General features: G+C 50.3%; 1 protein-coding gene across 1 annotated transcript in view; it reads right to left on the bottom strand.

Annotated features, from left to right (window-relative positions):
• Nucleotides 1-10,629, bottom strand: part of LOC119971758 (T-complex protein 11-like protein 1) — a 128,612-nt gene that overhangs the window by 19,105 nt on the left and 98,878 nt on the right. Inside the window, 2 exon segments of the mRNA XM_038807816.1 lie at nt 9,831-9,887; nt 9,890-10,002. Of these exon segments, the coding sequence (XP_038663744.1) occupies nt 9,831-9,887; nt 9,890-10,002 (170 nt within the window).

Raw genomic sequence — 10,629 nt, forward strand, 5'->3', positions numbered from 1 at the left:
GGGGGGGGAGAGGAGAGGAAGGGGGGGAAGGCGGCGTCGAACTGGTAGTATGACTAGAGAGAACGAGGTGTGCCGAGATATCTGGTGGCTGCCCACTGGCACGCGATGAATGTGCAAAAGAACAACAATACCGCACACAATGCACTTATGAACAACGAGGAACAAAACAAAACAAGAAAAAAACCGAAAAGGAATATGCAACATTGTACAAGGGAACACTGAACAACACGAAGAGTCCGACAAAGTCCAGTGGAACATCAAATCGACTCGATCAGTCTGATGGGTGCCTTCAATGTCCTGCTGGACCTGCGCAGCGGTGCCGGTGACGTTGGAGCGGTGGTCGTCCGTGACTCCGGGAGCGGCAGATGTGGTCCGGTGTCCGTACCCCTGGTCGGTGCTAATGAAGCTCTGGCCGGGGGAGGGGGTTCCTGTGCGCTGGGTTGCGGGGGCACTGGGGGCGGTTGGGACTGGAGGGGGGGGGTGTTGGTGCGGGGGGTTGTGGCCGCATGCCGGCGGGTGCCAGATCCCGAAGGGAGACCGTGTCCGTCGGGATACTCCACGTACGCGTACTGCGGGTTCGCGTGGAGTAACTGGACTTGTTCAACCAACGGGTCGGACCTGTGCACCCGAATATGCTTCCGGGGCAAGATGGGCCCGGGGGTGGCCAGCCAGGTCGGGAGCGGGGATCCTGAGGACGACTTCCTGGGGAAAACAATAAGGCGTTCATGAGGTGTTTGGTTCGTGGCAGTAGAGGAGAAACCGAATCGAGTGGAGGGCGTCTGGGAGGACCTCTTGCCAGTGGGAGATTGGGAGATTTCTGCACCGTAGGGTCAGTAGGACGGTCTTCCAGACCTGCCCGTTACCCCGGGGGGTTATAACTGGTCGTCCTGCTAGAGGCGATGCCCCTGCTGAGCAGGAATTGACGCAGCTCGTCACTCATGAAGAAGGACCCCCGGTCGCTGTGGATGTACGCGGGGTAACCAAACAGGGAGAAAATGTAGAGGAGGGCCTTGATGACGGTTGTCGTGGTCATGTCGGGGCAGGGGATGGCAAAAGGGAAGCGGGAGTACTCATCAATCACACTTAGAAAGTATATGTTGCGGTTGTTGGAGGGTAGGGGACCCTTGAAGTCCATGCTGAGACGTTCAAAGGGGCGGGACGCCTGTACCAGATGTGCTTGCTCGGGGCGGTAGAAGTGCGGCTTGCACTCCGCGCAAATGTGGCTATCCCTGGTAACAGTCCTGACCTCCTCGATGGAGTAGGGCAGGTTGCGGGTCTTAATGAAATGGTAGAAGTGGGCTACCCCTGGATGGCAGAGGTCTGCGTGGAGGGTGCGGAGGTGGTCAATCTGCGCGCTGGCGCAGGTACTGCGGGACAGGGCATCAGGAGGCTCGTTGAGCTTCCCAGGATGATACAAGATATCGTAGTTGTACGTGGACAACTCGATCCGCCACCGCATGATCTTGTCGTTCTTGATCTTGCCCCTCTGTGCATTATCGAACATAAAGGCCACTGACCATTGGTCTGTGAGGAGGGTGAACCTCCTGCCAGCCAGATAGTGCCTCCAGTATCGCACAGCTTCGACTATGGCCTGTGCCTCCTTTTCTACCGAGGAATGGCGGAGTTCGGAAGCGTGGAGGGTCCGGGAGAAAAAGGCCACGGGTCTGCCCGCTTGGTTCAGGGTGGCCGCCAGAGCTACATCGGACGCGTCGCTCTCGACCTGGAATGGAAGGGACTCGTCGATAGCCGCATCGTGGCCTTTGCAATGTCTGCTTTGATGCGGCTAAAGGCCTGGCGGGCCACCATCGACAGAGGAAACGTGTTGGATTGGATGAGGGGGCGGGCTTTGTCGGCGTAGTTCGGGACCCACTGGGCATATTAAGAAAAGAAGCCCAGGCAGCGTTTGAGGGCTTTGAGGGAGTTGGGGAGAGGGAGTTCCATTAGGGGGCGCATGCGTTCGGGATCGGGGCCTATCACTCCGTTACGCACTACGTAGCCGAGAATGGCTAGACGGTCGGTGCTAAACACGCACTTATCCTTATTTTATGTGAGGTTAAGGAGTTTTGCGGTACGGAGGAACTTTTGGAGGTTGGTGTCATGGTCCTGCTGGTCGTGGCCGCAGATGGTGACATTGTCGAGTTACAGGAAGGTTGCCCGTAAACCGTATTGGTCAACCATTCGGTCCATCTCCCGTTCGAAGACCGAGACCCCATTTGTGACACCGAATGGAACCCTTTGAAAGCCTCGAACGTAGTGTACATTCGGTCACTCGTGCGGATGGGCAGCTGGTGATAGGCGGACTTAAGATCCACTGTGGAGAAGACTTTGTACTTCACGATCCTGTTAACCAGGTCGGAGATACGGGGGAGAAGATACGCGTCCAGCCGCGTAAACCTGTTGATGGTCTGACTGTAGTCAATGAACATCCGGTTTTTATCCCCAGTCCTAACCACTAGCAGTTGGGCTCACCAGGGACTGTTGCTGGCCTCAATGACTCCTTGCTTCTGCAGCCTCTGGACCTCGGACCTGATGAAGGTCCGGTCGTGGGCACTATATCGTCTGCTCCTAGTGGCGACGGGTTTGCAATCCGGGGTGAGGTTCGCAAACAAAGAAGGGGGGTCCACTTTGAGGGACGCGAGGCTGCAAACAGTAAGGGGGGGAATAGGGCCGCCAAATTTGAAGGTCAAGCTCTGCAGGTTGCACTGGAAATCCAGTCCTAAAAGTGCCGGTGCGCAGAGACGGGGAAGGACGAGGAGTTTGTAATTTTAAAAAACCCTCCCCTGGACCGTAAGGTCCGCTACGCAGCACCCGGTGATTTGGACGGAGTGCGAACCTGAAGCCAGAGCGATTTTGTGCTTAACCGGGTGAACGGGGAGCGCGCAGCGTCTTACCGTGTCAGGGTGGACAAAACTCTCTGTGCTCCCGGAGTCTAGTAGGCAGCTCATCTGGTGTCCGTTTAGGAGGATTTGCGTAGTCGCCGTGGAGAGCGTGCAGGGCCGCGATTGGTCCAGTGTCACTGCAGCGAGTCGTGGCAGGAGCTCCGAGTTGTCTTCTCCCATGGAGTATTCACTGGTGGGGTCCTCCGTGCCGACCCAAGATGGCGGCGCCCGCGGCCACACGTGGAGTCGGGGTCCCAAAATGGCGGCACCTGGGGCTCGCACGTGGAGTCAGGGCCCCAAAATGGCGGCACCCGGGGCTCGCACGTGGAGTTGGGACCCAAAAATGGCGGCGCCCGGGGCCCGCACGTGGAGTCGGGGCCCCAAAATGGCAGCACCCGGGGCCCTCACGTGGCATCAGGGCCCCAAAATGGCGGCGTCCGTGGGCCACTCGTGGTGGCTGGGAGCGGGGGGGGGGGGGGGAGGTCTGCGGGCCACCTGGGGCCTGGGTAAGCGTGGGGGGCGATCCGCGGTCGCTGCACGGAACAGCAGCGACCGACTTTGACTGGCAGACCATGGAGTAGTGGCCCTTTTTAGGACAGCGCGGGCGTGGGTGCTTGGCCTGGCCACAGAAATAACAGCGGGACCCCGTAGCCTTATCGGGGCGTCCCGCAGCGCAGGCCTGGGGGGGTCGGAATCGGCGGGGGTGAGGGGAGTTGCGTGCCATGTTGCCCAAGGGCGGCCAGGGGCATATGTGCGGGCGTTTCAGTCGGCAACATCCAGGGAGGATGCGAGGGTCTGAGCCTCAACGAGGCTCAAAGTGTCCTTTTCTAGGAGCCGCTGGCGTATCTGAGGGGATTGCATGCCCGCGACAAAGGCATCCCTGATTAGCAGTTCAGTGTGCTCCGCCGCGGTAACTTGCGGGCAGGCGCAATTTCTCCCCAGGACAATGAGGGCCCGATAAAACTCGTCAAGGGACTCACCGGGGAATTGCTGCCTTGTTGCCAGGAGGTGCCGCGCGTAGACTTGGTTTACTGGCCTGAGAAAATGTCCTTTTAGGAGATCCATGGCTGCGTCATAGTCCTGTTCATCCTCTATCATCGAGTAAACGGCGGTGCCCAGGCACGAGTGGAGGATGTGGAGTTTCTGCTCCTTTGTTGGTTGATTGTCTGTAGTGGTGAGGTAGCTGTTGAAGTACGCCAGCCAATGTTTAAAAGTTGCTGATGCGTTTGTAGCATGCGGGCAGATGCGGAGGCAGTCTGGCTTGATCCGTAGCTCCATTTCAAAATTCGAGTTCATTAAATTGATGTACCATCAATTGGACTCGAGTCGTGAAGAAGTTCCAAATATCAGGCTTTAATGAACTAGTTGTGTGCCTGGCAGTTGACTTTCAGAGGAAGGCCGACTGCCGGCTGCGACAGGTTCTTATACCCCGCCTCGTAGGAGGGGCCACCGGCCTCTCGGCCAATCGGTGAGCAGTAACATGACTAGCCTCAGCCAATTGGCAGAGAGACACATGACCTGCCTGAGCCAATGGGCAGCGAGTCCTCTGCACCAATGTCAGCACTACTCTGAGGTACCGTAAACCTCCTAGTCATACCACCACACCCTACTCAGTCAAATGCTGCCTTGATGTCAAGGGCAGTCACTCTCACCTCACTTCTGGCATTCAGCTCTTTTGTCCATGTTTGAACCAAGGCTGTAATTTGGTCAAGAGCTGAGTGACCCAAACTGAGCATCTGTGAGCAGGTTACTGCTGAGTAGGTGCTGCTTGATAGCACTGTTGATGACTCTTTCCATCACTTTGCTGCTGATGGAGTGTAAGCTGATAGGGCGGTAATTGGCTTGGTTGGATTTGTCGTGTTTCTTGTATACAGGACACACCTGGGCAATTTTCCACATTGCTGGGTAGATGATAGTGTTGCATCTGTATCCTTGGCTAGGGGTGCGGTCTTTTCTGGAGCACGAGTCTTCAGTACTGTTGCCGGGATATTATCAGGGCCCATAGCCTTTGCAGTATCCAGTGATTTCAACCGTGTCTTCATATCATGTGGAGTGAATCGTATTGGCTGAAGACTGATATCTGTGATGGTGGGGACCTTTGGAGGAGACGGAGATCGATCATCCACTCGGCTGAAGCCTGTTGCAAATGCCTGAGCCTTGTTATTTGCACATATGTGCTGGGCTCCTCCATTATTGAGGATGGGGATATTGTGGAGCCTCCTGCTCCAGTGAGTTGTTTAATTGTCCACCACCATTCATGGCTGGATGTGGCAAGACTACAGAGCTTAGATCTGATGTGTTTGTTGTGCAATCGCTTAGCTCTGTCTATTACATGCTGCTATGCTTTTTTGTGCACAAGTAGTTCTATGTTGTAGCTTTACCAAGTTGACACCTAATTTTTCGATATGTCTGATATTGCTCCTGGCATGTTCTCCTGCACTCTTCATTGGACCAGGGTTGATCCCCTGGCTTGGTTGTAATGGTATAGCAGGGGGATATGCCTGGCCATGAGGTTTCAGATTGTGGTTGATTACAATTCTGCTGCTGCTGAGGCCCACAGCACCTCATGGATGTCCAGTCTTGAGTTGCTAGATCTGTTTGAACTCTATCCCATTTAGCATGGTGGTAGTGCCTCACAACACGATGGAGGGTATCCTCAATGTGAAGATGGGACTTCATTTCCACAAGGACTATGCGGTGGTCACTTCTACCAATACTATCATTGACAGGTTCATTTGTAGCAGGCAGATTGGTGAGGAGGAGGTAAGTATGTTTTTCCCTCTTGTTGGTTCCCTCACCACCTGCTGCAGTCCCAGTCTGGCGGCTATGTCCTTCAGGACCCGGCCAGCTCAGTCTGTGGTGGTACTACCGAGCCACTCTTGATGATGGGCATTGAAGTCCCCCACCCACAACATATTCTGCGCCCTGAAGGGAAAGAGGTTAGAGAGAGAGTTGAGAGATATTTTGATGGATAAAAGGAAGATAAGTTAGTCGAAAGGAAGACCAGCACCAGGGTCCATTGTATATATCAGAGGATCCTGAGGTGAACCAAGCCCCATAGGTTCCATTTCAGGGAACTAAGTGTTGGTGTGTGATAAAAAGGAGGCAGAGCTAATTTAGGCCATTCCAGGTATATGTGGTAGGAAAATTTAACTTGATGTAATAGTCTGTAATTAAGATTGAAATTACCACCTATCTAAATAAAAGGAAAATCGTTTGAAGGAGCCAGCATAGATTTTAAACAGGGCAAATATTCTGAATCCTTGCTCACATTTCATCCAAGATGGTGAAATAAGATTCTATAGGAATCTTTGATCTCCGTTTAAATTGTTGTATGGAATACATAAAAGGGTGGATTAGGCGGATTGAATTTGATGGGCCAAATTGCCTTTTTCCCATTCCATCTTTTTGTGCGCCTAGTAATAATAATTTAATAAGAGAAAAGATGTAAACATTTAATATGAAAAATAAAACCTGTCTGGTACTTTGAACTTTTAAACAGGACGAGACTGAACTCCTACCACCATTATTGTACTTTTGGAGAAGATGAGACAAAAACCATGAAGCATTAATACTTTTCCATTTCTGATGGCACTTTCATTCTTATTAAGAACTAAACCAAAAAAAGTGTAATTTCACTTCATTGCTCTGTATAGCTGTATAGCAACATTCCCATGGGCACATGACACACCTGACTCATTTGGTCCCGATTGCTCAGAGATTTAGTTAGCCAACAGGTTTAACAAGGTCAGTTTACAACCATCGCTAAACATCAGCCAGTTCAGAGAGCAAAATGTAAAATCATTACTACTCTATATTTTAAGCTTTGTGATGAATGTAAGAAATTGTTATGTTTTATATTTCTTGCACTAATGTTATTAAAAAACTTGGGTTTACGATGCATACAGCCAGTATGTCTGCTAAAGCTATGAGAAAGGGGTCCTAAAAGTGAGGTAATCCTTGATTTTAAAAGGATGTGATCTGTTGATAAACTTGTGATGCATTTAATTATTTACAGATAGGTGGCTACTGGAAACATTTTTTCACTTGCAGGTCCCTGCGATGTAGATAATTTATGAGAGATATTTCCTAATCAGCGATCGGACGGAGAATTCCTTTTGACACCGCAATTGGGGGCGGCGGCAGTTTGACGCAGGTTTTGTACGCTCTGCCCACTCTCTGGGACATGTGGTCTCAGCAGTCGGAAATCCTGCGTGGCGGTAGTCGGGCGTGAGCCAGTCTGCAGGCCGGGGGAGCTTCCGCGAGGGCTGGGGGGACTGGTGGGAGGTGGCTAGGGGGTCACTATCTGGCAGGGTGGGTCTGCTCACAACCGGCACCATGTTTTACGGTGCGACCGCTGCAGGTCATCGCCTGCGGCCTCGGACCCGGCCATTCTCCAGCCATTTATATTGTGGGAGCCGGGAATTTTACATGGCGTCGCTGCTAGCCCCACACCGGCCGCAGGATTGGTGAGGGGGCGGCACCGGTTTTTTGTCACAGATGATGTAATTAAAGCCAAGAGCAGGTCTGTCTGTAGTTTCAGCTTGCCATAGGATTTTATTCTGCCAAGGAATATCTTTCAGTTTGCTTCTGAAGGATTCTCTCCAAGGGCTCTGCACAGAGAAATGCAAGTAAATCTGATTGTAACTTTATTTATAATTGATATCTGAACTATATTGGTTTGTGGGCAGCATGGTAGTGCAGTGGTTAGCACTGCTGTCTCACGGCTCCGAGGTCTCAGGTCCGATACCTGCTCTGGATCACTGTCCATGTGGAGTTTGCACATTCTCCCAGTGATTTGCGTGGGTTTTGCCCCCACACCCCAACGATGTGCAGGGTGTGGGGGCAAGGAAGCCAGGGAAGAGATTGCTGAGCCTTTGGCGTTGATTTTTATGTCATCATTGGCTACAGGAATAGTGCCAGAGGACTGGAGGATAGCAAATGTGGTCCCTTTGTTCAAGAAGGGGAGTAGAGATAACCCCGGTAACTATAGGCCGGTGAGCCTCACGTCTGTTGTGGGTAAAGTCTTGGAGAGGATTATAAGAGATACGATTTATAATCATCTAGATAGGAATAATATGATTAGGGATAGTCAGCATGGTTTTGTGAAGGGTAGGTCATGCCTCACAAACCTTATCGAGTTCTTTGAGAAGGTAACTGAACAGGTAGACGAGGGTAGAGCAGTTGATGTGGTGTATATGGATTTCAGTAAAGCGTTTGATAAGGTTCCCCACGGTCGGTTATTGCAGAAAATACGGAGGCTGGGGATTGAGGGTGATTTAGAGATGTGGATCAGAAATTGGCTAGTTGAAAGAAGACAGAGGGTGGTGGTTGATGGCAAATGTTCAGAATGGAGTTCAGTTACGAGTGGCGTACCACAAGGATCTGTTCTGGGGCCGTTGCTGTTTGTCATTTTTATAAATGACCTAGAGGAGGGCACAGAAGGTTGGGTGAGTAAATCTGCAGACGACACTAAAGTCGGTGGAGTTGTAGACAGTGTGGAAGGATGTTGCAGGTTACAGAGGGACATAGATAAGCTGCAGAGCTTGGCTGAGAGGTGGCAAATGGAGTTTAATGTAGAGAAGTGTGAGGTGATTCACTTTGAAAAGAATAACAGGAATGCGGAATATTTGGCTAATGGTAAAATTCTTGGCAGTGTGGATGAGCAGAGGGATCTCGGTGTCCATGTACATAGATCCCTGAAAGTTGCCACCCAGGTTGATAGGGTTGTGAAGAAGGCCTATGGTGTGTTGGTCTTTATTGGTAGAGGGATTGAGTTCCGGAGCCATGAGGTCATGTTGCAGCTGTACAAAACTCTGGTACGGCCGCATTTGGAGTATTGCGTACAGTTCTGGTCGCCTCATTATAGGAAGGACGTGGAAGCTTTGGAACGGGTGCAGAGGAGATTTACCAGGATGTTGCCTGGTATGGAGGGAAAATCTTATGAGGAAAGGCTGATGGACTTGATGTTGTTTTCATTAGAGAGAAGAAGGTTAAGAGGTGACTTAATAGAGGCATACAAAATGATCAGAGGGTTAGATAGGGTGGACAGTGAGCCTTCTCCCGCAGATGGAGGTGGCTAGCACGAGGGGACATAGCCTTAAATTGAGGGGTAATAGATATAGGACAGACGTCAGAGGTAGGTTTTTTACGCAAAGAGTGGTGAGGCCGTGGAATGCCCTACCTGCAACAGTAGTGAACTCGCCAACATTGAGGGCATTTAAAAGTTTATTGGATAAGCATATGGATGATAATGGCATAGTGTAGGTTAAATGGCCTTTAGTTTTTGACTTCCCATGTCGGTGCAACATCGTGCGCCGAAGGGCCTGTACTGCGCTGCATCGTTCTATGTTCTATGTAGGTGGATTGGCCACACTAAATTGTCCCTTAATTGGAAAAAATTATTGGGTACTTTAAATTTATTTAAAAAGAACTATATTGATTTGCTTAATTGGAATATATAGCAGCAGGTGTACGAAGTAAGTTAAAGTTTTTTACTTTTGCTTAAGAACCGTTGTAACTGTTATCTACAAATCTATTTCTTTGTTGCTCATGTGGATCATTCTGTGTTTAATTTTTGTTTTAACATAAAATATACCTAGGGCGGCGTGTTGGCGCAGTGGTTAACAGTGCTGTCTGACGGCTCCAAGGGCCTGGATTCGCTCCCGGTCCCGGGTCACTGTCCGTGTGGGGTTTGCACCTTCTCCCAGTGTCTGCGTGGGTATCACCCCCACAACTCAAAGATGTGCAGGGTAGGTGGATAGGCCATGTTAAATGCCCATTAATTGGGAAAAAAAGAATTGGGCACTTTAAATTTATTTTAAAAACATAAAATCTCCCTATTGGTCAGTGTTATCACTCCTATGGTGCAGTCACCTGTCCTCACAGTTTTACAAATTGCAAATAGTTGGGTTCTCATCTGGGATCCTAACAGGCACAATATCGTCTTACCTATCAGTTTGCGAACAGAGTTATCCGATCTAGATATTGCCTGGATTTGGCCTTTAACACTGTCTCTTTCTCAGGAGGTAACAGTGAGAAACCATGTTGCGATAAGCAGTTATTTACTTCCACACAGATCTGCTCACTCATACTGACCATAGACTCAGCAAGGTTAAAGGAGCTGTAAATGCAAAAAAGATTGATAATAAAGCATTAATATCAATTTACCACTGAATTGTTTTGATCTTTCATACATTAGAAATAACTTGCAAAATACAATGCATTTAATTTATTCAGAGAAGATAAATATTCTCAATACTAGTTACAGTTTCTGGTAGGTCAATGTTCTTAATATTGCCATATTTAATTCTAACTGATAGCACAATAGGGAGAAGAGAGAGGGGTAGGGGGAGAGGAAGGGAGCGGGACAGAGAAGGAGCATGTCAGAGAGAGAGATAGAAAGAGCAGGACAGAGAGGAATAGGGAGGAGGAAGAGGAGAAAGGTGTAGGGGAAGAGAGAAAAGGGGAGGGGGGAAGAGAGAAAAGGGAAGGGGGAAGAGAGGAAAGGGGAGGAAGAGAGGAAAGGGAACAGGAAGAGATAAAAAGGGAGAGGGAAGAGAGGAAAGGGGAGAGAAAGAGAGGGAAAGGGGAGAAGAAGAGAGGAAAAGGGGAAGGGAAGAGAGGAAAGGGGAAGAGAAAGAGGAAAGGGGAAGGGAAGAGAGGAAAAGGGGAAGGGAAGAGAGGAAAAGGGGAAGGGAAGAGAGGAAAGGAGGAGGAGAGGGTAATGGGGAAGGGGAGGGGGAAGGGG

The sequence above is a fragment of the Scyliorhinus canicula genome, chromosome 9, assembly GCF_902713615.1.
Source record: "Scyliorhinus canicula chromosome 9, sScyCan1.1, whole genome shotgun sequence".
Lineage (NCBI taxonomy): Eukaryota > Metazoa > Chordata > Chondrichthyes > Carcharhiniformes > Scyliorhinidae > Scyliorhinus > Scyliorhinus canicula.